General features: G+C 42.1%; 2 protein-coding genes across 13 annotated transcripts in view; both read right to left on the bottom strand.

Annotated features, from left to right (window-relative positions):
* The window catches only part of CDK7 (cyclin dependent kinase 7), a 34,489-nt gene extending 19,131 nt beyond the window's left edge, over positions 1-15,358 (bottom strand). For all 12 annotated transcript variants that reach the window (XR_011323315.1, XR_011323316.1, XR_011323317.1 and 9 more), the window contains exons 1-9: positions 15,261-15,358; positions 14,735-14,794; positions 13,457-13,490; positions 11,570-11,637; positions 9,541-9,609; positions 7,844-7,954; positions 6,521-6,639; positions 5,360-5,459; positions 3,433-3,519 (exon numbers count right to left, since the gene is read on the bottom strand). Coding sequence is in view for 3 of the 12 variants with exons in the window: in XM_069776858.1 (XP_069632959.1) it covers positions 3,433-3,519; positions 5,360-5,459; positions 6,521-6,639; positions 7,844-7,954; positions 9,541-9,609; positions 11,570-11,637; positions 13,457-13,490; positions 14,735-14,794; positions 15,261-15,320 (708 nt within the window). In the remaining 9 variants the exon portion in view is untranslated. The remainder of the gene's footprint in view (positions 1-3,432; positions 3,520-5,359; positions 5,460-6,520; positions 6,640-7,843; positions 7,955-9,540; positions 9,610-11,569; positions 11,638-13,456; positions 13,491-14,734; positions 14,795-15,260) is intronic.
* Positions 15,359-16,267: 909 nt separating this feature from the next.
* On the bottom strand, positions 16,268-21,708 carry KGD4 (alpha-ketoglutarate dehydrogenase subunit 4). Its single transcript, XM_069777655.1, has 4 exons — positions 21,577-21,708; positions 20,706-20,769; positions 17,649-17,851; positions 16,268-16,361 (listed from the first exon to the last, which is right to left on the bottom strand). Exons 1-4 carry the CDS (start codon positions 21,613-21,615, stop codon positions 16,344-16,346), a joined length of 324 nt encoding a protein of 107 aa, XP_069633756.1. The 5' UTR covers positions 21,616-21,708; the 3' UTR covers positions 16,268-16,343.
* Positions 21,709-21,797: the final 89 nt, after the last annotated feature.

Genomic DNA, 21,797 nt, shown 5'->3' with positions numbered 1-21,797 from the left:
GTTCTTCCAGTGCCCCATCCACTTAAATGATCAAGGTCACTTTACTTTTACATGGAATAACATTCAGTACACCTTTACTCATTTACTTCAATATTATCACCATAGTCATACCCTTACTCACAGTCTCTTAGCCTTAGCTGAAACTTCTTCCACTCCTGATCTCTTCTGCCACCACTATACCAATGACATCCTCATGGGCAGACCTACACATGAATCTGTTGCACAGGATATAACCCTCTTAGTTTCAGCTCTGAAAGAACACTGGGATCTTTTTATTCCTCCCTGCAAATGCCACGCTCCTGCCGAGAATGTGAGTCTCCTTCTATGCCGGTACCAAAAGTATTCCGAAATCATCTTGTAATCTGTTTTATCTTTACCTACTCCCTCTCCAAACACAACCTGCAGAGATTTTAGGCACTTCATAAATTACAGCATGCCCATGTCCCTGGTTTTAGTCAGCTAGTCCATCCTCCATATTCCTTGCTGCAAAAACATTTCACCTGGGACTGGAACACAAGTCATCAACAGGCCTTAACCCTTCTCCTAAAAAGTATTCAACATTTAGGACCCCTCACCCCTACTGGCAGATTTGAACTCAGGGTCCAGTAGAGTGGAAATGGTGCCTGGTGGGGACTGTTCCAGGAGAGAAGTTCCAAGGACTCCACCCCTAAACCTATCCATTTTGGTAGCAAGGGGTGGCAATATGCACAAGCCTTATATCGTGAATGGGAGCATGCTTTACTTGCTACCTTTTCTGACACTGACAAGCTCCTTCAGGATCATCCCCTTACACTTAGGGTTTTATGTCCTATTCTTCATGACATCCTTCACAACATTGCTTTCCCTGAAGGATAAACTCAATCCATTGCCACTCAACACTAGGTTCTTGGTATACCTGTCATCACTGATGGACCCCAACCTTTAGGCCCCAACCATTGTATCCTCACCCACCTCACCTTTCCCATTCCTGTAGCCACCAACAATCACTCAGATTTGCCATTACCTAGGTCCCTCCTTTCACCACCCTGCAAAAAGTTGCCTGGTTTACTGATGGCTCAGCAATCCTTTGCAGTAATGCCTGGTTTGGGTGTGACGTCACTGTCCAAACCACTGATGGCCAAATCACCATGGTACTGCACAGATGGCCAGAACTCCTGGCCCTTTGCTTAGCCATTTACTGCTCTGCCCACACTATCTGACCCCTGACATGTTCTAGGTGCATGTGGTGGCTTTCCCTCTTGGAAAGTGTGCTCCTTCTGCACTCTTACTGCAGTAATTAGGGGCCACCTTCTTTAGGAAGATAGGTGCACACTTTGGCTGTTGGCTGTGTTGATCCCATTCTGCTCACCACATGGTTGAGGCTAGGTGGAATGACTGAGCAGATGCCACTGCTGCAATCAGAGGGGTGGAAGTGATAGTGGACACTGATGCCCATGATAAGCTGACAGCAGCCCAATAATAGCAGACGAAACTGAGGAAACCTTAGGCCAAACCTGCAACCTGGAATGTGGGACCACTGTGGTAACTCACCAGTTGCATGAGCACTGGAGTTACCCGCTGCTAAAGCTTTAGCCCAGGTTGCAGCACACTGTGAAATACATCTTCAAATGTAATGAACAGAATGTATTCAAATTGTATGGACAAATGGGAAAACCTGGCTTAAGGAACTTTGCTACTTTAACACTGGTAGGAGGAAAACCCCACAGCTCTCCAGTATGGAATCCTTCTTTGAGATTACGTTATACCTCCATAAGCCAAGAGCAGAACACCACAGTTAACTGTGGGATTGTAAACAATTCAAATGGGAGATGCCTCTATATCATTTAAGGGACCAACACATCAGTGGATCAACAATCAGCATCTTGTATGCCTACGTTAACCCTTTTGTAGCTTGACCCTTATTTTCTCACTGTTGATACTGTATACCTACAGGCTAACACTCCGATAGCTTTCTTAAGCATAATATTATTCCCACATCTCCAAGTCCCTCTCCTACTTCCCTTCCCAAACCCACCATACCATCCATACCCTTATCAATATGAATTATCTCTAATTGAATGGCTTTTGCAACATGAAGACTTGCATCGACTGTTGAAACAGGCAAAGAAGCAGGCACAACAAACTTTAATAACCATGGTACCAGAGATGAAACAAATCCTGGGAAGTGTTTAAAAAAAAGTCAAACATAGTTGGCAGGAATCCATTTCAGGATGGCCTCCCACCATTAGGGGGATATGGAACATCCTGCTTATTTACCTAGTTGTAATGCTTATTTTCAGTGGCTTCTTACTTGTTTTAGTTGTCGTATTAAAGATTTGTACTTGGCTTTTGGCCCGTACTGTTCTGATGGTTTCTTGGCACACCACCTTATTGACTGTCTTGTCTCAATTTAACCCTTCATCACCCCATGACCAGACTCCTCTCCACACCTGACACTCCCAGTGAGGTGGGTAGTGTCAACATTGGTCTTGGCCTTATGCAGCCATGGCAAAACAACCACCCTTTCCCTCACACAGTCACGTAAGCAAGGGCTGAAAATGTGGGGCTGTATTGCCTTATACAGTGTCTGCTCCATATAGTGACCACACATCTTATATCGCCATAGCTCCATTTGGTGATTGTGCACTACTTAAGGTAGCATCCAAGCACCATTCACATAAAGGAAAACTGCAACAGAGGAAGAAGAGGTGGGATGTGATAACTGGTTAGCACGTCCAGAGAGTGCTTCCACAACTCAACTACAAAAGAGAACAGTCTGATCAAGGAATTCAGGACTCCCCGTGCCCATCAGCTGGTCCAATTCACTCATCATAAGTTCTGCTCTGCTTCCTGTCAGTCTGCCTGATAACCATGGTTATGTAGGTCATTGTGTGCCCTGACACTAAGTTTGGCCTGTTATTACTGAGTTTACTGTCATCTCAAGAGATAATTGTTCTACTAATTTGTATTTGTTATAGTACTGTTACTCTGAGATAAACTGTTTGTCCCTAAAGCTGTTGGTCTGGTGTTTCTTAATGTATCCCAAAACTATAACTTATGCAGGCCAACTTAAGTCCCTACAAATTGTTCCTACTTCTGAAAGTGATTAAAGCCTTTCAGGTTAAAGCAGACTAATTAATCAAGCATCTCAAAAACATTAAGCAACAACAATAATTTCACACCAATAGCCATGGGAAACTGCGGATACATGCAGAAAGGAAACCAAAAAATTTCATTACTGTTGCTTAATGCTAACAACACTGCTATATTGACCAGAGACTAGCCAAGAGAAACAATAAATTTCAGCTGCTTATCCTCTGCTTTGTGCGATCAGGCAGATGCCTTCTGAAAACCTACTCAAGTATTCTGGTATACCCTTTAATTTAATTTCAAAAGCTAAAATAAAGAGTAACAAGTAAAACTATTGTCAGTCTGTTAAACAAAAGCACTCACAGGCCACTGTTCTTCCGTTGGGGTGCCCAGTGTTTCAAATATCCTTGTCAGCTGGTCAAGATCAGAGTCTCCAGGCAAGAAAGGAACCTGGAAGAAGGCAACAGCATTTGATTGAATTAACTTCTGAATTTCAATTCTAGAGAGGAGCTTTGAGCTATCCCTTATAATTGCAGGGCAAAACATCTTTGTATACCAGCTGCCCACAAAGAGGTACACTGAATATTTGAGGCCTTCTAGTTATGTCCAAATAGATTCCGAAGGTTTCTTGCAACCCAGGCTTGGTATCACTGACTTGATAGCAGAGAGCTAAACATAAGATTAGACCACCACCACATCAATGTAAAATAACTAAACACAGGAAAGGAAAGATTTTACATCTCAGTTGCCAGTTTAAAGCTGGTGACTCACGTTGATCTTTCCAACATCTGCTTCCTGAAGTTAGGTTTTATATATATTCAAAACATTTAAAGTGAATCGTAACTGGGTTACACAAGCAGCAGTTAGACTGATGGAATTAGACAACAGCACAAGGGACAGTAGTGACCCACTAGGTTAGAAACTGCCTAATCAGTGTCACATCTCATTTAAACTAAGCAGAAGACAAAAAAGGGGATATTTGCTCAGTTTAACTTGTAGCTTGTGCATCAGGCACACAATGCAAGAAAAAAAAGACTGTGACCAAAGCAAAATTATTAAGAATTAGAGGCAGTATTTAATCAAGTAGGACAGAAAGACTGTAATGAACATCCCTACTAGGCAGTGTACTAAATTTTGGTGTCATGAAAGTGCCTTGAACATAAACTGCTTTTGTAAAGCTCCCAGAAGTTGTATTGTCCCTCAACCCAGTACACTCAGGAAGAAAAAGGACAGATACATTTAAAATTATCGCAGTGACAAAACTGAACCATTACACATTTATGCTTTGTGAGAAACCAAAGAATCAACAGAATTCAGCAATTTCTTATTTCCTTTCTGACTTTGAGTTTATTCAACTTAGGAGGTCTAACACATATTTACATACACAAGTACTGCTTAAACAGCCACTGTACATCTCCATTTCTGAACTGCCAACCAAATTGTACGAGTGATACACCAAATCAAAAGATTTCTTTCAAGGTGTTTTCAGACAGACCAGTTCCCCAGTATGGTTCATGACATGGCCACACAAACACTTAAAAGTACAGTGCAAAAACCAAGCAGAAGCCACGTACTCATTGAAGAAATTATACTGCATGCTACTTCATGGCTTCAGCTGTGTCTGTGCCCCTGCCCTCCACCCTCCACCTCACACTTTCATGTCCTCTACACAGATCTGCACAATAAATGGTCTGCTTCAGTAAAACATACTTAAGGACCATTACATCTGTGCACTGTACTCAGGAGTGGCATAGAATTACTTGATGTTAACCTTCAGCTTCATTCCAGTATTGTTAACTAAGTTTAGAAAAAACACAAGTCTTCTGCTCATTACAAGTAAACCCACAGTTAAGGTACTGGTGATAATTATTCACAGTTATTGAGGAACAATGTATAAGGGACAGAGTATGCATGTATCTATGATGTCAAATTTCCAGAAGGACAGCAAATGAAAACTGATAGAAAGCTGTGTGAAAGGATAACTCTTCCAGTCCTCTGAGTGTTATCTATTCAACTTTCCTCAAGGCAAGACTGTGAGAGTTTGTTACAATTTTTTTACCCAGCTGTCTTCCAATGATTGCGATGCTTACGGAACCTCAGTCTATTCCAAAACTTCACTTTCCTTACAGTTTGCAAGCTTTTGGAAGCCTTTTTCCCTTCCTTTCCTGAACAGCCTAACTGCCTTCACCTGCTGCTGTTAGCAGGAGAGGGGAAACCCACATATGAAGTTGTAATGCACTCTGTAATGTAATGAAAAGCAAATTAAAAATGCTTACATTTGAAGACTTACCCTGAGGAGCAATTCAGCTAAAATACAACCAACAGCCCACATATCAACACCAACACCATACATTCTAGCACCAAACAATAGTTCTGGGGCTCGGTACCATCTGAAAAGAAAACACATATTGGGAAAAATCACCTGGCTTTGCTCATGGCAAATGCTGTATGTTGTAGCAATGCAAGAACTACAAAGAGGATACTGTTCCTGCCTATATATTTTTCAGACACTGAAGTGCTATACTCTATCCTGCAAAGTGTTTTAAGAAAGACTGAACAAAGCTGTGCATTCTTCACTGTGGGGTCACATATAACCACAAATTAACTACAGTTTCAACTGAGCTGGTTAAGAAGCAACAGAACTGCAGATATGCAAAGGAAATAAGTATTTAAGAGGTAGGTTTAGATGTTATAAACCAAAATTTTCTTTAAACTTTATGTTGAAGAAATGTCAGGAGGACAGAATTCCTTCCAGCTTCCAAAAGTCTCCATACCAACAGACCTAAGTATAAAGACTAGTTTCATGCAAAATTAACCTTGACAGCAGTTGTTTAAAACAGCTACCTCCACTGCCTAAGAACAATCAAGTTTAATGCAATGATCTGATCCATGCTGCATTTGAAACTACTGTAGCATTTCTGACTTTTGAACCAAGGTATTAAAACAAACCAGCTTTGCCTGAATAGCTTTAGCATTACAGCAGACAAAAGGAAGTACCTTGCATATTTTGCAGCCCTGCTTTTTAAAGCATACCTTAAAAAAGCATGTCATAAATAACATTAATAAATATTTTAATTGGTTCAAGCTTTTGTCTCATAATAGGTAATGTGACTAGCTACAAAAAAAGATTCTCGGTCTCATGATTAACAGAAAGCAACAGCTGTCTTGCTCTGAAGCCAGGCTTATAGGCAGATACATATTATTTCCATGCATTTCAAAAGAGTATCATACCTCAGAACAACCCCCATGGACGCATATTCTAGCGGTTCTTACAGAGACCTTGCTAAACAATGCTTCCTTGTGTTTTCTTTATGAAGCTTTTGGCGCTACGGCCATATCACATCAGCTAGATGTCAAACTTCGAACGTGTTGATTTGACATGACATATTTCAAAAGACACTGCAAAACAACCACACAATCACTATGTAAGAAACAAAATAGAATGTCTTACCTTGTTACTACCTGGTGTGTGTAAACTCTATTTGGGCTTCCAAAAGATTTTGCCAAGCCAAAGTCAGCCAATTTTAAAACCCCATTTTCATCTAACAACAAATTATTTGGTTTAAGATCCTGTCAGCACAGAAAGTAAAGAAAGAATTTTGTCAGTGTTGATAAAAACAGACATATAATGAACCTCCTAGCAGGTGTGCCATAACAGTATTTTAAAGTGCAGGCTTTTGATTCTATTGTAAGTCTACACTGTGAGGAAAAAAACTGAAAAAAACCCAGGAAATCAATTATTTCACCATACATGAAAATCATAGTGAAACATACCCATTTGAATATTATACTTAAGCTGCAGAGTTTAAAAAAAACCTGCCTCTTGATAGGTTTTAGCTTTGCTGCAGGAACAGTTCTGTCTTAGCTGCGTAGTTGTCAAACAGATAATAAAAAGACCTTGCAAGTGTTTCAAATAACTGTAGAAGTCATGGAAGTGATACAGTTAAATACAGTAACAGTGTGTTGTGCATTGACCTCTGGCCAGCAGCAAAGCACCCACACAGCCATTGCTCACCCTATTCTAATCCCCTCTCCTCCCCAGCATGACAGGAGAGAGAAGACCAAAGCAAGAAAACTCTGGGACACTGCTCGAAAGACAGTTTAACAGGCATAGAAAAGTGGAAAAAACCCAAACGAGCAAGCAATGCAGTGGAAATCATTCACCACCTCCCACAAGCAGACTGATGCCCAGTCAGTCTCCAGGCAACAGCCACCTTGGAAGCCAAAAAACCCCCTTCTTCCTCTACCCCAGTTTTTACTGCTGAGCCTGGCATTATATGGCATGCAGTTTCCCTCTGGCCAACTTGGGTCAGCTTTCCCAGCCGTTTCCCCTCCCTACTTCTTGCCCACCCCCAGCCTACTCACCACGGCACGGGCAGAGTGGGAAAAAGAAAGCCTTGACAATGCCCAAGCACTGTTCAACAACAGCCAAAACAGCAGCGTGCTATCAGAACTATATTAGGCACAAATTCAAAACATGGCACCATACAGGTTGTTGTGAAAGGAGTCCAATTCATCCCAGCCAGATCCAGTTCACAGTGCTACTCAAAGTCATATGTTAAGTTGAGACACTTCATATAGATATCTAAATAACCATATCAGCAGTTCTTAAGATTTCTGGTACTGCTGTTGGCTCTCCAAAACAGCATGAATGCTTATGGACTAAGAAAGAACGTCTGAACATCAAGACTACCTTTATTAAACTTTAGACTCAAATTCTATCAAATGTGACTTTTGTTACAGCATAAAGGCTGTCAATTTAGTACGTGCTTACCCTGTGTAGAATCCAGTGTTGATGTAAATATTCTAATCCTTGAAGTGTCATCAGCATATATGCCTTGATGTGAGATTGTGTCAACACAATACTAGTATCCTTTATAATAACCTGTAAAGTGTTAGATTGATAGTAAAGATTAACTTACTTCCATTCTTTCAGCTCAAAAGTTATTTCATCTTTTAAGACAAAGTTCAAATTGACAGTCACATATTCTCTACCATTCTCACCCTTTTTTAAGAATAATAGGTCTATTGTGGAGATCAGAAATTTAAATGGGGAGCCCAGATAGCCTACATGAACTCAGCATAACCACCAAACGTGAAAATTGGTGGGAAACATCAGTTTATTATTTTCTCAGTTCCAGGCTGATACCCAAACTTACAAGACAAAGATGTACACATAAAAATGATAAATGTGTCAGTAAACCTGAAATTATGTTCCCACTTATTCCTTCCTTCTCTGTACAACCTAAGCATCTAATCTTCGTAAATGCAATGGTTTCCTTTATTTCCAAGACAACCAGGAGGTACGGCCACTTTACTATATTTTAACAAATCTACTTATGTTTTCTACATTCATTGATTTTTAACATTAAAATTCTATGTAAACATCCTGTTTGAAAGCAGTTTCTATACTACTCCCCAAAACTTCCTTGCTAATATTACTGTCCAGTTCAGTAATAGCCTTTCCTAAGCTTTAAGTTGTTTGAAACTTACAAAATAGCTGTCTAAGACTACACAAAGTTTCAGGTATCCAGCACATGCCCAATCACAATAGGCTGCAGGCCCAAAGGGTGGCCTGAGTGATACCACAATACAGTTAAATGCTCTGCATACCACGGCATTATGTAGTACAAGAGTATTTCATTCTTCTTTGTACACTTTTATCTTCTTCAGCTGTAAATGTTGCATAGTTACTAAGAGAATGAATCCTCTAGAAAGTCTACTTATTAAACTTCTATTAACAAAAAACCTGATCTAACCTTTTCAGTCTTGCATTCATCTAGGTTTCAGCAAGCCTATCAGTGTCTTCTTTTATTATTTTAAATGCTAGCCCCAGTTCCTAATAGCATATGTGAAACGAGCTAGCTAACAGCTACATTAATTTCAGTCCAGAGTAAGTATAATGTGTGCATATACAGATCTGACATGAATTGCCATCTAGGACAGTCTTCCAAAATTAAGAATCTTGCATCAAAATATCTCATACAAAGACTTCTGCAAAGACAAACTGACTTAAGTCTTGGAGAACGAAACATCTGTAAGATGCTGATTTGCAAGTACCTAGCATTGTTACATTTAAAAGAAAGGTTCAGATGCATGCAATTTTAGTACCAGCTCATCATCTGATACACTTCAGTATCACACTTACTTGAACACATTTGATGATATTATGCTTAGCAATTGCACTCTGAGATGCTCATCTATGACTGAGGTTCTACACTGTGACTGGAGTCCCTGAAAACTAACATAGTAAACAATCTGCTTCTTGAAGATCATGCTGACAAGTACTTAAAAGTATCAGCTGAGAACTCACAAAAATTGTCAAATTATTCAACCTACTTTAAAGACATGACCTTAATCAACTGACATAATGAAAGTCACCATTCTAACACGGGCAAATGTAAGCCTGTTAAAGTAATATTTGCAAAAACCATTTGAAGACACTGAAATAAAGTCTTTAAAAAGTCTTACCTCTAGATCCGTTTCCATAAAATCAAACACCAAACTAATGTTGGACTTGTGTCCAAATGCATCTAGAAGCTGTAAAACAAAATACATTATGATGAAGCATACTCTCATACTTCCAGTTTTCTAAAATTCTGCACCATTGTAGTCTGCATGTGGATTTTCAGCTTGCTGAACTGGTTTAAGTTTTTTGACTTGCAATACAAACAATTCTTTCTCAGTTTAACTTTTTAACTCAGTCTCCAAAAAAAGAATCCTCATTAAGCACAGTAATAACATTTTACACAATTGCCTCTCCTTCCTGGAGTTTTGTGTTTGGTTTTTTGGGGGGGGGGGGAGGAGAAAAGAAAGAATTAACTTTCCCATTTTAGCTACAACATATAATCTAACACACACCTTGTCCTCCTCCCAAAACTTGCTGTTCTACAAACTCCTACCCTTTCTTGAGACCAGACTAAGTTTTCCCATGGATTCAGTTCTGTATCTGCCTCCTGTAAGCATGCAGCATTTAGAAATTCTAAGTGTTAGGCTTATTAACTTCCTTTCAAAGATATTCTTAGGCACCTATTCATCTTTGTAGCAAGATTTCTAGGATAAATAAAACTTTGGAGACTATCCAAACAGCCCTTTCTTAGGATAAAGCTGTATAATGACAAAATCAGTTTTTAATTTGAGATAACACAAGCGTGATGCTCAGTAAGAACCACAGATCATCTAGCCTGGTATTCTACCCCCAAGGAAGGTATGCTCTCCATGGTGCGGCTCATTCATTACAGTCTCAATATGATGACCGTGTGAATCACCCAATTGCAGGATAGTCATTTGTATAGCTTATAACAGCAGTGATTATGCTCATGCTTTTCCTCTGCAGAAACCATGGTAACAGGAGATACTATGCAGGTGAGCCTACAGCCTGGGCCACTTTTTGTAATTCACAACCCCTTATTAATTCCAACACACACAACAGTTTTATCAGGACTGCTCAGAGGGGTACAACCTCGTCTATTGCCTTTAGTACCTGCTTATGGACCTACTGATCATTGATTTGCCTAATTCCTTTTTAAACTGCTGATGCTATCTGCTTCTACAATGACCCTGGCAACACATTTGAGAAATTCACTACACACTGTGTCAAGTAGTACAATTTCCACCCCCCCAGCCCCGCAACAAAAATATGTTTTAAACACACCTCTTATTTCTAGTACTGTGGGGTTTTGCAAATATCAGTTCTGCATGCACTTTACCTACCACCTCAGTTTTGCAGACCTTCCCATTCCCAGCCTTTTCCTCACCAGTGAGTAATACCAGACTTTTTCATAAAGATGCTCCATCCCTTTGCCGTTTTAGCTGTCTTTCTCTGCACATTCTCTAACTTTGATAGCTAAAGCAACCACTTTGAAAGCAAGTTCACAATTTCCACTCAAAAAAGTTAAACAAATCTGGAAAATTCATATTTAGTCTAATATTTATGGCAGACCTTCAAATTATCACTATTAGCTATCACTATTAGCTAATCTTAAAATATCTTTAGCTCCAGCTGGATATCTGTACCTGGAAGTCAACCTAAACGCAACTGAAAAGATACAGGTTTCACTCCTTCCAATACACATTTTAGGTATCAGCACTAAAACCTAGTAAGTCACATGAATACCACATCACCATTAATTACAAAAGCCTGCTTTTGGCTGTCACTGGTTCCATTTGAAGCAAACAATCAGGTAAATTCGGCACTGCACTAATTTGCAAGTCTGTCAGAGATGCAAAACAGGTAATCTAGATTTCCACGATTGTCCCCACCATTAATATCCATACAGCTCCAAGCTAAAAAGAGAATTTCAAAAGAAACTACTTTGTCCTTGTTATTGAAATAGGTGCTTTGCCATAACATTATTTTACTGCCCATTTGGGGGTGGAAAAAATAGCTCAAATAAAATTAAGTAGCATCGCCATGACCCAAGTAATTCCAAATTTCAGTTTGAACCTGTACCAAAAGTATTTGAGGACTGATTCTAGAAGTAGCATTCATTTTACTTACACCAATAATATTTGGATGACTTAGCTCCTGTAACAATTTTATCTCCCTGAGGGCTGTTCTGTTGATTCCTACATTAAAAAAAAAAAAAAAAAAGAAGAGACACAGAACAAAATTTAAAACTTTGGACTAAGCTCCAGAGAAGCCTCTTGTTCTGTTACTGATGGACAATTTACTACTACAAACTACTTTCTCACCACTCAACAATTCACTAAATAACAAGGACATTGCCATAGATAAACTTTCTCCCACAGCAAATAAATTCTACACCACACTAATTGGATTTATATTATGGAGCAACATGTCCCCATTTTGGCAAAAAGGGAAAGTTCTAACAAAACCTAGGAAAAAAAATAATGATCTTTTTCAGGGTATTAAAAGCTTTGGTTTTATTTTAAAGAAAAGTTACACCTTGCAAATATCAGTTCTTCCATGTGTGTCACCTCCAGAGGGAGGCACACTGACAAACCTCATGAATATATCTGTTTTCTTTTTGACATATCAGTATTTAATAAGGCAAAGCACGAAAGTTTTTCTGTATTCATGCTGTGGCATAAAAGGTACAGTGGCCAAAACCTGCTCACGCTTGCTTGAATCCTTTAACGGCCAGATTTTATAGAGGAAAAACTGGGGTGAGACAGTGCACTTTGGCAGTCACACTGACCGCACTGCATCAAACCATGACTCCTGCAGGATAACAACTCCTCTTTCAAAAATGCTGGTATTTATGGCTTGTACAAAAACTGACTGGCAAGCAAATGCTCCTGCAGTATGTTGTGCAGGAAGTTTCAGCTGTGCTGAGCTGAAAAACAGTGTCCTCCCAAAACCTGGGATGATTCAACACATAAGACTCTACTGAAGTTTTAAGCAGCGCTACATGGATTACTTTACACTCCTGCTTTGCCTATTTTAATTACCTATTTTGGGATTAAGTTGACAATGGCTGCTTTTGGGTGGGCAAAGCCTTAGATTAACCTGGTGTACTTTTGTTTTTTTAAATCAGATAACACAGGGAAACCAGATATGACCATTCTTTGAAAGATAGCTAAAAATTGTATAGGCCAAAAGTAATGACTGTCCTTAAAGGATACTAGTCCTCTGAAGGCCAGGTGGATCATGACTCTGGCAGTTGGCTCAACTGTGAGAGTCTGGGATGAGTGCTCAGTTTCTCTTTAAAAATTCTTCCCTTACAATGGAATTGGAGAGTTGAGAGCAAAGATTCTTCACTGGAAAGCTGGTAACCTGATGCAGGATCCCAGAAGGATGGCAGCCTACATGCATACAAAATTCTACTGCACCACATAGGCTGTCAGAGAAAACCAAGATTATTAGGTTTTTACTTGCAATATCTGTACCTAAAGACATGTGGCTGGTCAGAGCACATGATCAAAAGACACCATTCTATAGACCTGATTTCTCAGCATAAAAGAAACCCACACAGAGAAAAGGGTTTTAAGATCTTGTTTTTACCAACTTTTTTCTCAGCATAAATCACAAAAATAGAACAAAGGAAACATCTGAAAACAGAGGTAAATACTCTCACCTGTCTTAAATATTTAGGGCACAGAGATGCATCAATACAAAAAGGCATTCTAAACTCAGTACTGTAAAGATTATTATTCTGTGCTATACTCATGTTTGTACTGCACTTAAACTGAGAAGCTAAGCAGTTATATACACATATTTAGACATATACTATGCATGCGGATATCTCTGCTGCTTTTTTCTGTCTCTGCAGTTTGGGAAGCAATCCTCTACTAAGCCTTACACTGACAGTTGAGCTGATTTTTCTCAGCCAAGTTATGGTGTGGGAAATTAACGTACCAATTTACAAAAAAAAAAAGCAAACAAAGCACAGCTTCTGCAGCACGAATTTGTTTTAAAACTCACCATCTTTAGCTTCTGATCTATGTCCCAGTTTAATCTGAAAAGAAATGTTTCATATTTATATAAGATTAAGCCATCTGTGCCAACAGTAGGCGATACATACTTTAGTGTTATTCTTCTAAGACAGAATGAGTTTCAGTACCATGAAGCATTTTACCAGCTAGGGTTGGTTTTGGTTTTTTGGTTGGCTTTTTTTTTTTCCCTTAAAAAAATAATTGTCTCTACAGCATTAGTTTTTATAAAAGCTTAAAAATAATCATGATGGTGGTGAAAACAGCCATAACACAAACTGTCAGCAGAAAATGCTTTGTAGCCACAAAGCTTTATTGTGCCACTAACGAGCTTCTCCTCAAGGAGAAATGAAGGCAAAGTAATTGACGGTCATCTTAGAATGATTCTAGTAAATACTCTATAAACTTGGGCTGGCTTGAAGTCATTCTGTCTAAACCTACTCCCCTAAAATTTTCAAGTCCAGAATCCTGCCATTGATATTTTGAGATGATAAAAGTTAAGTAAATATTCAATATAAACAAGAATGCTTTTCACAACCGCTACTACTAGTCGCAACCATACAGGAGAAGTATTATAATCCTAAAAGGGATTAGTGTATCAAATAAAATTACTTACTATTGATATGGTTCAACTTGCCTAACCAAAGCACTGTAATGAGCATTTTTCATCCCTTACAAAGCACAGCTAATCACCTATTTTTAACACAAAAACTTCCTGCAATTTCTTCAGATAGTATGAAGTGAAACACTTCATGACAACACAAAAACTTTCAACATTTGTATTCAAACAGGTACGTTGCAGATCCAAGATCTCTTTGTCAAATTTTGTCACAAAAGTACCATCTAGTCTAAGAACTTAATCAGGAGTAACGTTCCTAGCCCGAAGGAAACCGGGCACAGCAGGAGCAAAGACCAAAAAAAAAAAAGCCACTATCAAGGACCAATGAAGTCTGAAGTTTGGAAATATGTGTGTTGGTTTGTTTGTTTTTTAACTAAATCTAACAAATAACTGAAATTTCAAGTTACAGACCAGGTAACCCTTCTAGAAACGCAGAAACTTAGTAAGACTGAAGTCAGCCTCTCTTCTTGGGGGGTGGGTGGCAGCACTAAAGACGGGTTAACTAGATCGTTTAAACAAAACACTCTAGAAACAAAAATACGTCTTCTCCCGTTACCCGTTTAAGTAGGTTAAAAAAATAAAAAAGTCGTCAGGCGGGTCAAGAACAACCAGAGTTTTGATCGCGCAGCGGGAAAGCACTCCGGCACTCACCTTTTTAATAGCCACGATTCGGTTGCTGTTCTTGTCCCTCGCTTTGTAGACAGTGGCGAACTAGAGACAGAGAGGGGCTCGCGTGACTGCGGGGCGCGCCAGCGGCGAGGCGGGCGCCAGCGCAGCCTGCTCGGGGGCCCGGAGGCCGCCGCGGCAGGGGCGGCCCCCGGGCCCAGCTCCTCAGGCCGGATCGCCGCCGGCGCCGGGGCCCTCCCTCCGGAGGGGGCCACGACACCCCGCCGTCCGCAGGCTGGCGGGGGGCGACACCCCGCCCGCCCAGCCGCCGCCCCCCTCTGCCCACACAACGGCGGCACGCCCACGCCCGCGCCTCGCTGCCAGGCCCCGCCGCCGCCTGCGGAAGGCGAGACGGGGCCGGGCCGGGCCAGGCCCGGCGCCGCGGGCAGCCCCGGGCTAACCCCTCAGAGGGGACCCCCGCACCCGGCGGGCCAGGGGGGAAGCCGAGGGGGCTCCCGCACACGCCCCGCCTTCCCTCCACGCCCCCCCCCGCGCCCCAACGGCCGCTCACCTGCCCCTCTCCTAAGAAGTCGAGCTTCTCGTAGCGCTTGGCACGCGCCCGCGCGTCCATGGCCGGCCTGGGGGGGGGGGGTGTGTGTGGGGGGGGGGGTTGGGCAGCGGCGGCCGGCGCAGCACCAGCACCAGCAGCGAGGCCGGCGACGGGGCTTTAAAAACGGCCCGCGCCGGGCCCCGCGCCGCTTCCGGCGCGCGAGCCAGCCCCGCCCCTGGCAACCGCCGGCGTCACCGCGCCCCTCGCCCCGCCCCCTGCGCGCGCAGCCGCCTGAGGCCCCGCCCCCCACTGCCAGGGACGCGTAGGCGGCGCGAAGGGGGCGGGGAAAGGGCGAGCGCCGTCGCAGGCGGCGGCGGGAGGCGGGGCGGCGTCTCCGCCGCGCCCGAGGGGGCTGCCCGGAGCGGCCCCGCCGGCGGCGGTCGTTGCCCGCGGCGCGGGCCCTCCGGCCGCAGGGTCTCGCTTCCCTCTGACACGCCCGAGGGCGTAGCGAAGGGCTGCGCGCTGCCGCGCCCCTTACAGACCCGGCGCACAGATCAGGGGTACCGTGGCCTTCTACCTGCAACCGGAGGCAACGGGCCGTCTGCCGAAACAGCTGACAACCGCAGTCATCCCAGAAGAACCCGTTTGTCTTTTGGTCCCGACCTCAGACGGGCTATTCGGGGAAAAACGGCTGCTACGCAACTGCCCGGCCGAGGCTGCGTCACAACCACAAGGCCTCCGTCGTGCCTCAGAGAATGCTTCAGCGTCCCTTTCCCGCCCGCAAAATCGCTCCTCATGGGACGCCCAAATCTTTTAAAGTAGAAAAATAAAACGACTCCGTTAGATTGTCAAGTTTGCAAATGGCTAATTAGAAAAATATTTTTAATGGGGTGGGTGGACATCAAATCTATTCAACTGCTAGTCAGCCATCAATAGAAAATCCTTCTCAATCACAAACTCGTATGTAGCGTGTTGTGTCAACCTTCTCACTCTTCATATGGGTTTTTATTAAAGCTATTACTACGCAATTGTTTTTAATATTAAGGAAATGCCTTTATTGTGAACACAATACTTCAACAGTGGCCAACAAACTCTCTTCCGTGCTTATTCTGGACCTCCACGCTGTAAAAGACAAGCGGACAGTTAAATACATTCCACTAAAAGAAGGGAAATGGAGATCAAAGCTTCTTTTGCACTGTTACAGACTAAGAGACTTCTATTTTCTGATTTATACACTGATTTTTAATCCATACAAGGACATGCACAGAGTGTCAAGTATCAACATCTACCAGCAACAGCTCACACTTTTTTCAGGGCAGAATACGAAAAGATCAACACCTGTGACCTACAATTACAGATGCTTCCACTCTCCCACTCTGAAGAAACCCCACTCTTACTCACTTCAGAAAGGTCTGACAAACGCAGCAGTAGCGAACGCAAGTTTTAGAATTATTTTCACTGCCCAAATTCCAAAGTGCAAAGTAAAAACAAAGCCAAGGTGAGCCATGACAATCTTTATGAGAAATCAGAAAGTATTCACAATTCATTATTTTCCCAAGAAAATTATTTTACAACTTACCTCACCGTGAGAAAATTTATGCTAGAGGTCAAGAAGGGTATTACTATGGGTAATAACTCATTTTATTTCTAATTATAGTACCCTACCCACACACACACAGGAAAACTGCTTTCCTCTACTAACATGATTACACTGTGTAATTAGGTGTCCTTATCATTTAACAAAACTATACGCAAGCATCTTTTCATTTCAAGTCACAACTATCTCATGAGTTCTTCATATTTTGCGCATTCTCCCTTTTAAAGCATCAGTGTTTATGACTGAACACTGTTCAGAACAAAAGCAGGTTTTTCTTGCCTTTCACGTACAATGCCATATTTGCAAATACTGCAGAAAAAAATTTTATCAAGTTTAATAAAATGTTTCCACTACTAGAAATACAAGAGTTAACTTACTAATAAATAACTTATAAAAACTAGTTTGAGAAGTATTTTGGACTTCAATCACCCGGTAATAGCCTTTGCTCATCTACGAGCAGACTCCCGTGCTCCTGTCCAGCGCATTCAAATTACACATTAAACAGCTGTTACAAAACAGGTAGTGACGGTAATTAACGTAGGCTACGACTATCGCAAGCTATGTGCATGTCTGTTTTAAGTCCATATCTCTCTACTTAGCGATACCACAAGCTACTAATTAGTGAGGGCTGGGCACCCTCTGTATTAAGAATTTGTAGCTTGGGTGTAGTGCATCAAAGCAGTGAAAGCTCAGAGCACACACTTAGCAAGAATTGCAGTGTAATACCATGTCTGAAACTTTGAAGAAGGTGTAGAAATATAAGCTAAATGCTAGGTAAATACAGACAATACACACCAATCAATGAAACTTACTTGAATATATTCAATCTCTTCATCTGACATAAGTTTCCTTCTGTATTTCTGAGGTAAGGTTCTTGCTAATTCAGAAGTGTCTGGTGTACCTTGTACTCTACTAACAGGTGAAATACTTTGAAAGGCCGGTGATCTGCCTCCTACAGAGTCCTGTGCTTTTGAAGCATGGAGAGACGGCACACTTGCTTGTAGAGATTCCTGTACTGAAAGCCAGATTGCAAGACCATTTACAGAAATATAACAAGACTGTAAAATCAATTAATGAGCAGGCAATAAAAGTTACCAGTTATTGACAATTTTCTTCATTATAACAAATACCTGAAAGAATTGAGACACTCTTGCTTCTCACAACCTGCTTTTATTGTTGTTAAATATATCAAGAGCAAAGTGAAAAAATTCTGACAATGAGAGAAAGCATGTTTGAGTGGCAGAAATACTGATGTGGAAACAGAAGATAAATCAGCATATAACCTAACAAAGGCTTTTTCACTGGGAAGCTGTACTTACAGAAGAAGCATAAAGTACCATAAATGTGTGTGTGTAGGCAATTATGTAGAAAGATAAACAAAGATAAATCACTAAGATCCACTGAGATGATGCTTTTTGTGTTTGCGTACTGCAACTGTAAAGACAGACAAGTGAAAAAGAGGTAGAGACTTACAGAACAATAAAGCTCAAAACTATAACATATCACAACATGCAATGCAGTATTGTACCCATTTTTAACATTACAAAATGGCAACATATCAAATTTTGTTAATGATGTGCAGAATGACCACCAAATATCAGGCATCAGCAATCAATGTTTATGAAATGTGGAGACCAAGGAGTGCATCAAGTAATTTATGGGTGAGGCCCAGAAGGTAGGCTTACGGAATTCATATTAGAGAAGTCGCCTTGAGTTTGAGGACAGGAGAAGAGATGACAAAAGGGCAGTGTTGTCAAAGTCAGCATTCTGAACCTTAGGTCTGTCCCACCATGGCTGATTTTACAATGGAAGTATGCAATTACCCCACTAGCCAGGACCGAGTCTCACAGCAGGATGTTTACTTCATAAGCACTCAGACCTCTCTATATAAGGTTAAAACACCTGATAAAGCAGAATGCTTCCACAGCAAGTCCCTCTCAGTGCTCCTGAAAAACGAGCAAGACAGATGAAACATCTAACATCTGGGACAGAGGGACTATATAACTGTAAAATAAGCAGCATCAAGACTGGATGAGTCAAAGAATGCGAGGAGTTAAAATACCACAGCGTTGCCTGCCTCTCTCCCTCCTGCCTCCAGCAAGACCAATGAGGACAAAGGAGAGCAGCCAGTTTGGGCCATAGTGAGTCTGAGTCAATGGCAGGGTTGGGACATCAGACACCTACAGCAATGTGATCAAACCACATTGGTTAAAAAAAAAAACAAGCCACCATTGAGAGGCATATTCAGAAGTTCTCAGTCTGAAGACTGTATCTGAAAGTTCCACGTCGATCAGGTGGTTCAGGAACAATGGAAGGTCCCACGCAGAGCGAAGAGGAAGAGAGTCCATCGGAAGGAACATATTCTGAACAGGGGGGCAAACTATTTTTGTTTCAAGAAATAACACACCTTATATGTGAAAAGTTTCTCTGGGTTTTTTTCATACACCACAAAAATGTCTAGAGATTGCCAAGGATTTTCCTCTACTGTATGCTTTAGTCTGAAGTGTAGTTGGAGTAGATGCATTAGCCAATTAAAAACATCAGAATTCAAGACTCAAAAGTACCAGACTTAATACTGCTGTTGCTTTAGCTCAGATACAGTCTCTACTACATTCTTCCCTTCCCTGTTCGAGACCTGTCATGTTGCAGTAGTAATACGGTAGAAGAATTTGTCTGGCCTTTCAAGCACCCACACCCCTAAAAGTTCAGTCTTGATCTGCAGAGCTCTGTTTGGCTAAGTAGAAGCAACAGTCTGGCACAGTGAAACACAGTTATTGCTACAGCATTCAAGCAAGATGAGGCAGACTGCAATTTACTAATGACATGACAGAACCTCATTAAGGTAGAAAAGTCTAACATGCTTAAAAGATACAGTCACAAAAATCTTCTGATGCAGAGATAAACGAGGTAAGTAACACCGTTTCAAGGCTTTGAGAAAGCACTGGCATGAGAGGTGGTGCATTTGGCTGAACTGTACACAACATACGGAATTCTGACAGAAAGTTACTGCAGAAAATAGTTCCTGAAGAGTTCACAGGTAAGTTAGAAATGGCACTGATGTGCTCTGTAGATACTTTGTAATGTTAACGGATAAACTAAACTTAAAGCTAAATCACAAACGAGATAATGCTGCAGCAAATAATGTGGTACAGTATGATTTCTAAACAAGTGAGAATAACATAACAGCTTCTTAAGACGTCTCCTACTTTAGTTTCAAATGTTTTGTTGACTCAAAAGGAGTATCAACATACTGCTCATATAACTTTGGTGTCTAAATGTAAGCATATTGGGAATCCTCTAAATATCAACATAGCTATGGGTATAAAAATTAATGTCAAAGATTGCAATGAAATTGATTTTTTCTCAGCCTTAATTAGTAGCACAAGGAAACGCTTCTTAAAATGTACAGTGGAATGGCTCTCCCAGCTATAATCTGGGTTTTAAATACTACAGACATCACACATTCCAACTAAGAAAAGAAGAGATGAGGAAAATGCAACAACATTTCTGCAAGTATCACCGAATGCCTAAAGCTGCTTCAAACTGACTTGGGCACAATCCTTTCAACCAAATATTAGTATTCAGAAAAATGGGACTTTATATGAGTAGAAAAGCAACACTTGAAATCTTTGTGAATCTGCCTTGACCAAGAAATAAAGCCATGCATGTATTATGTATATTCCCACAGTTGTATAGAGTCTGAAGAGTCAAAGCATTGCCTTCAAACTAGAACAACTGTGTTTCAGAAACCCTGCTCAAAATCAGTTGAGTCGTGTAGCTGAAGCAGAAAAACTGTGTGCTAGTTCTTATATAAACAGTTAATGCAAAGAAAGGCGGCACAAGTTGTATCTAGAGATTAAATAACTTACTTTTAGGTCTGGGACTACTTTTTCTGTCCGGGAACTTAATTAACGGCGTATGTGGCTTGACTACCTAGAACAAGGCAAGGTAGCAGGAGAAACAGGGAGAGTAAAATACATTTCTAGACACACATTACCTTTGCAATAATAAAATGGAACATACAATGTATTAAACACCCACTTCTATACCACTGCTTTCTGCACCACCGCTCTGATACACTTATTACCTATTAACATTCTATGTTCACCCGGAGAGACACTTCACCCTTAAAGGCAGTCCTCCACCCTAATGTCCTGGGCAGAAACAAGCGTTCTCCTTTTCTCACAGCAATCAGTGCGTGCGTGTGCAGAAACGGCTACCGCAGCAGCATAAACGCAATTATAAAGTTTCAGCACAAGGAACGGCGAGCTGTGCTCTGCCGGTACGCGTTTGTTCAGCTGGCCGGATGGGACTGACGAGGTCCGTTAAGACAAGAGTGTAACTTATAAAGCTTGGGAGTCGAAGCCACACGGCTTATTTTTCAAGCGCGTCTTTTGAAGAAGACCCCACGTCTCGCCTTCACCTTGAAGAGGGACGGCTTAGGAAGGAGCTGCCGCCTAGCCCCCTCCCCTCTTGAACAGCCCACCGATGGGTGCGGGCTGCCCTGTAGCATCCTTTGGTACCAGAGAACCAGGCCACCGGCATCAAAAGACCGGCGACACCGGGCGGGCCCTACCGCACGCCTCTTCCCTCCGCGCCAAGGACACCGCCGCCCCCAGCGGCGCCTCAGGCCCGGCCGCCTCAGGCCTGGGCGGCAGCACGCGAGGCGAGGCCCGCCGCCCCAGCCGGGCTCCCGGCCCCAGCCACCCCCTCCCCGGGCCGCTCGCCCCCCGCCGTTACCTGAACGACCCTACTGGCGGCCGCCATCTTACTGCCCATGGTGACCCCCTGCCGCGGCGCCGCGCCCCGCCGCCCGCGCCTGAGGGGCAGCGCCGGGCCACGCCCACAGCGCGCGCGCGCGGCACCGCCCACGGGGGGCGTGGCCCGGCGCAGGGCTGTGTCAAAACCCGACTATGGCAAACCTGAGGGGCGGCGCCTTGAAAGTAAAACTACCAACGGCA

Source organism: Haliaeetus albicilla, chromosome Z, assembly GCF_947461875.1.
Source record: "Haliaeetus albicilla chromosome Z, bHalAlb1.1, whole genome shotgun sequence".
Lineage (NCBI taxonomy): Eukaryota > Metazoa > Chordata > Aves > Accipitriformes > Accipitridae > Haliaeetus > Haliaeetus albicilla.
This window is presented reverse-complemented; position numbering and strand designations above follow the sequence as displayed.

Bases quoted from the DNA above. Each gene is read 5' to 3' on its own strand.
- KGD4 (XM_069777655.1), bottom strand. From the start codon at position 21,615: ATGGGCAGTAAGATGGCGGCCGCCAGTAGGGTCGTTCAG. The intron at 20,770-21,576 runs GTAACGGCGGGG...GCCTTGTTCTAG, and splicing joins CCGCCAGTAGGGTCGTTCAG to GTAGTCAAGCCACATACGCC. The intron at 17,852-20,705 runs GTAAGTTATTTA...TCTGGCTTTCAG, and splicing joins AAGTAGTCCCAGACCTAAAA to TACAGGAATCTCTACAAGCA.